The 2,500-nt window shown below is 33.0% G+C and overlaps 1 protein-coding gene across 1 annotated transcript in view; it reads left to right on the forward strand.

Annotated features, from left to right (window-relative positions):
* Positions 1 to 2,500, forward strand: part of LOC144969398 (uncharacterized) — a 73,618-nt gene that overhangs the window by 25,519 nt on the left and 45,599 nt on the right. Inside the window, exon 13 of the mRNA XM_078908507.1 lies at positions 1,621 to 1,722. Within this exon, the coding sequence (XP_078764633.1) occupies positions 1,621 to 1,722 (102 nt within the window). The remainder of the gene's footprint in view (positions 1 to 1,620; positions 1,723 to 2,500) is intronic.

A 2,500-nucleotide genomic window follows, 5' to 3' on the forward strand; every position in this document is an offset into this window, starting at 1 on the left:
AAAAGAACTAGAAATAAAACAAAATAGTGATTGCAAATTTATACATGAAAAGATAAAAGAAGTCAGTGGTAAAAGAGTATATTCAGGAACAGGATGCATAAAGTCTAAAGATGGCAATGTTTTGATAGATAGAACAGATGTGTTGAATAGATAGTCAGAGTATATAGAGGAACTTTTTGATGAAAGAGAAAAATTAACAATAAACAAAGAGATAGACGGGCCACCAATTTTAAAAGATGAAGTAGAAGCAGCTATTTTAAAAAATGAAGTAAGGCAAAGCAATAGGCCCTGATAATATCCCAATAGAAATTATCATAACATTAGAGGATTTAGGTTTAAACACAGTGACAAATCTATTAAATAAGATATATGACAGTGGTAAAATTCCAGATGATTTATTAAAGTCAGTATTCATAGCACTTCCAAGGTAACCAGGGTCCACGGATGTGAGTAACACCGAACGATGAGTCACAGAAAAAATCTTTTAAGAGTACTAATGAGCAGAATGAGGAAAAGTCTAAAACCAGAGATATCAAGAACTCAGTTTGGATATGTCCCTGACAATGGTACAAGAAATGCTATTTTCACCTTATCAATGTTGATGGACTCAGTCCAGGACCTTCCAATCCGAAAGCGAGTGTGTATACCACTAGACCACATAGCAATAATATCATCATCATCATCATCATCATCATCATCATTATTATCATCATCATCATCATCATCATCATTCATCATTATTATTATCATTATTAGTATATTAATATCATTATCATTCGTTATTATTATTATTATTATTATTATTATTATTATTATTATTATTATTATTATTATTATTATTATTATTATTATTATTATTATTAAAGTTGTTACAGAGAGTGAACGTATGGGTTTATATTTCAATTTTTAAAAGTCAGAATGCATGGTTGTTCCAAGGAAAGAAAGAAATCCAACATGTAACTTAATAAGCAAAGGAGAAACGATAAAACAAGTTAAGATATTTAAATATCTTGGATACATAATAACTTCAGATGGCAGATGTAGCACAGAAATAAAACGAAGAATTGCAATAGCTAAAGATAATTTAAATAACATAAGTCTAATTTTCAAAAAACCACAATGACTACAAAACATAGGGTTTTGAAGGCCGATGTATGATCAGTATTATTTTATGGCTGTGAAACTGGAGGCAGCAGAAATGTGGTTTTTTAGAAGGATTATAAAAATCTTATGGACAGAGAAGAAAACTAATGAAGAAGTATAAGAGCAAACTGAAACTAAAAGGTTACTAATTCGCACAATAAGAAAAAAGGGCACCTAAATCGACATAAATGTATTTTCTCTCCCTCTCTCGTTTCTTCATACCAACCCCTCCAAGTCTTCCGCTTCCTTCCCCTTTCTCCTCCTCTTCCTTCTCCTCCTCCTCGTCCTCGTCCTTTTCATTCTCCTCCTCCTCCTCCTTCTCTTCCTCCTCCTCCTCCTCTTTCTCCTCTTCCTCCTCCTCTTCCTCCTCCTCTTCCTTATCCTCCTTTTGTTCCTCTTCCTCTCCTTCTCTTCATCCTTTTATGTACTTTTGTCAGTATTCCAAAAAGAACAACTTTTTACTTTTTTTCATATCAGGAAGTTCATGTCCTCTGAAATGTAAAAATGGCGGCAAGTGTGACAGCACTAAAAAGAATTGTATTTGTCCTTCTGGTTATACTGGAACTCTATGTGAAAAAGGTAATGCATCATCATCATCATCATCATCATCATCATCATCATCATCATCATCATCATCATCATCATCATCATCATCATCATCACATTGCTCTCAATTTCAAGAATATGGCAAGTACTATCAAGTAATTATATGAGTCATTTTACTCTCCTTATTTTACTGTAGATTATTGATTCAATTCGGCGCCTCTAGAATTTGGATTAGTAGGCTTAGGCTGGTTGAAGATAACTCCCTGAAATTAAATGTAGGAAAAACCAAAGAAATAATTTTTGATTTTAGAAAGAATACAAATTCCATCAGTCCGCTCAAAATTAACAATCAAGCTGTTGAGCAAGTTTCGGTTTACAAATATTTGGATATTTTAATTGACAATAAATTGCAGTGGTATTTACAAACCGATGCTGTTATCTCTAAATTGAACAAAAGAATGTATTTTATTCGGAAGCTTTCAGAATTTGACATAGACAAAACGTTATGCACCCTTTTTTATAGATCCGTTTTGGAGACCGTTATTACTTTTTGTATTACAGCATGGTGTGGAAATGCTAGTATTTGCGACATTACGAAAATTGATCGGATAATTGATAAAGCCAGGAGTTATACTCATCCAATTTCCAATGTGGAAGAACTGTTCAAGAGATTTTGTATAAGTAAAATGGTGAACGTTTTGAAGGATGGCGATCACCCCCTTCGTAAATATATTAATTTCTCCATGAGGAGCCGTCGCCTTATATCTATATAAACAAAGACAACACGTCACCTTAATTCATCTTTGCCACA

Source organism: Berghia stephanieae, chromosome 3, assembly GCF_034508935.2.
Source record: "Berghia stephanieae isolate SIO BIC M18660-M18661 chromosome 3, UCSD_Bste_1.3, whole genome shotgun sequence".
NCBI classification, from domain to species: domain Eukaryota; kingdom Metazoa; phylum Mollusca; class Gastropoda; order Nudibranchia; family Aeolidiidae; genus Berghia; species Berghia stephanieae.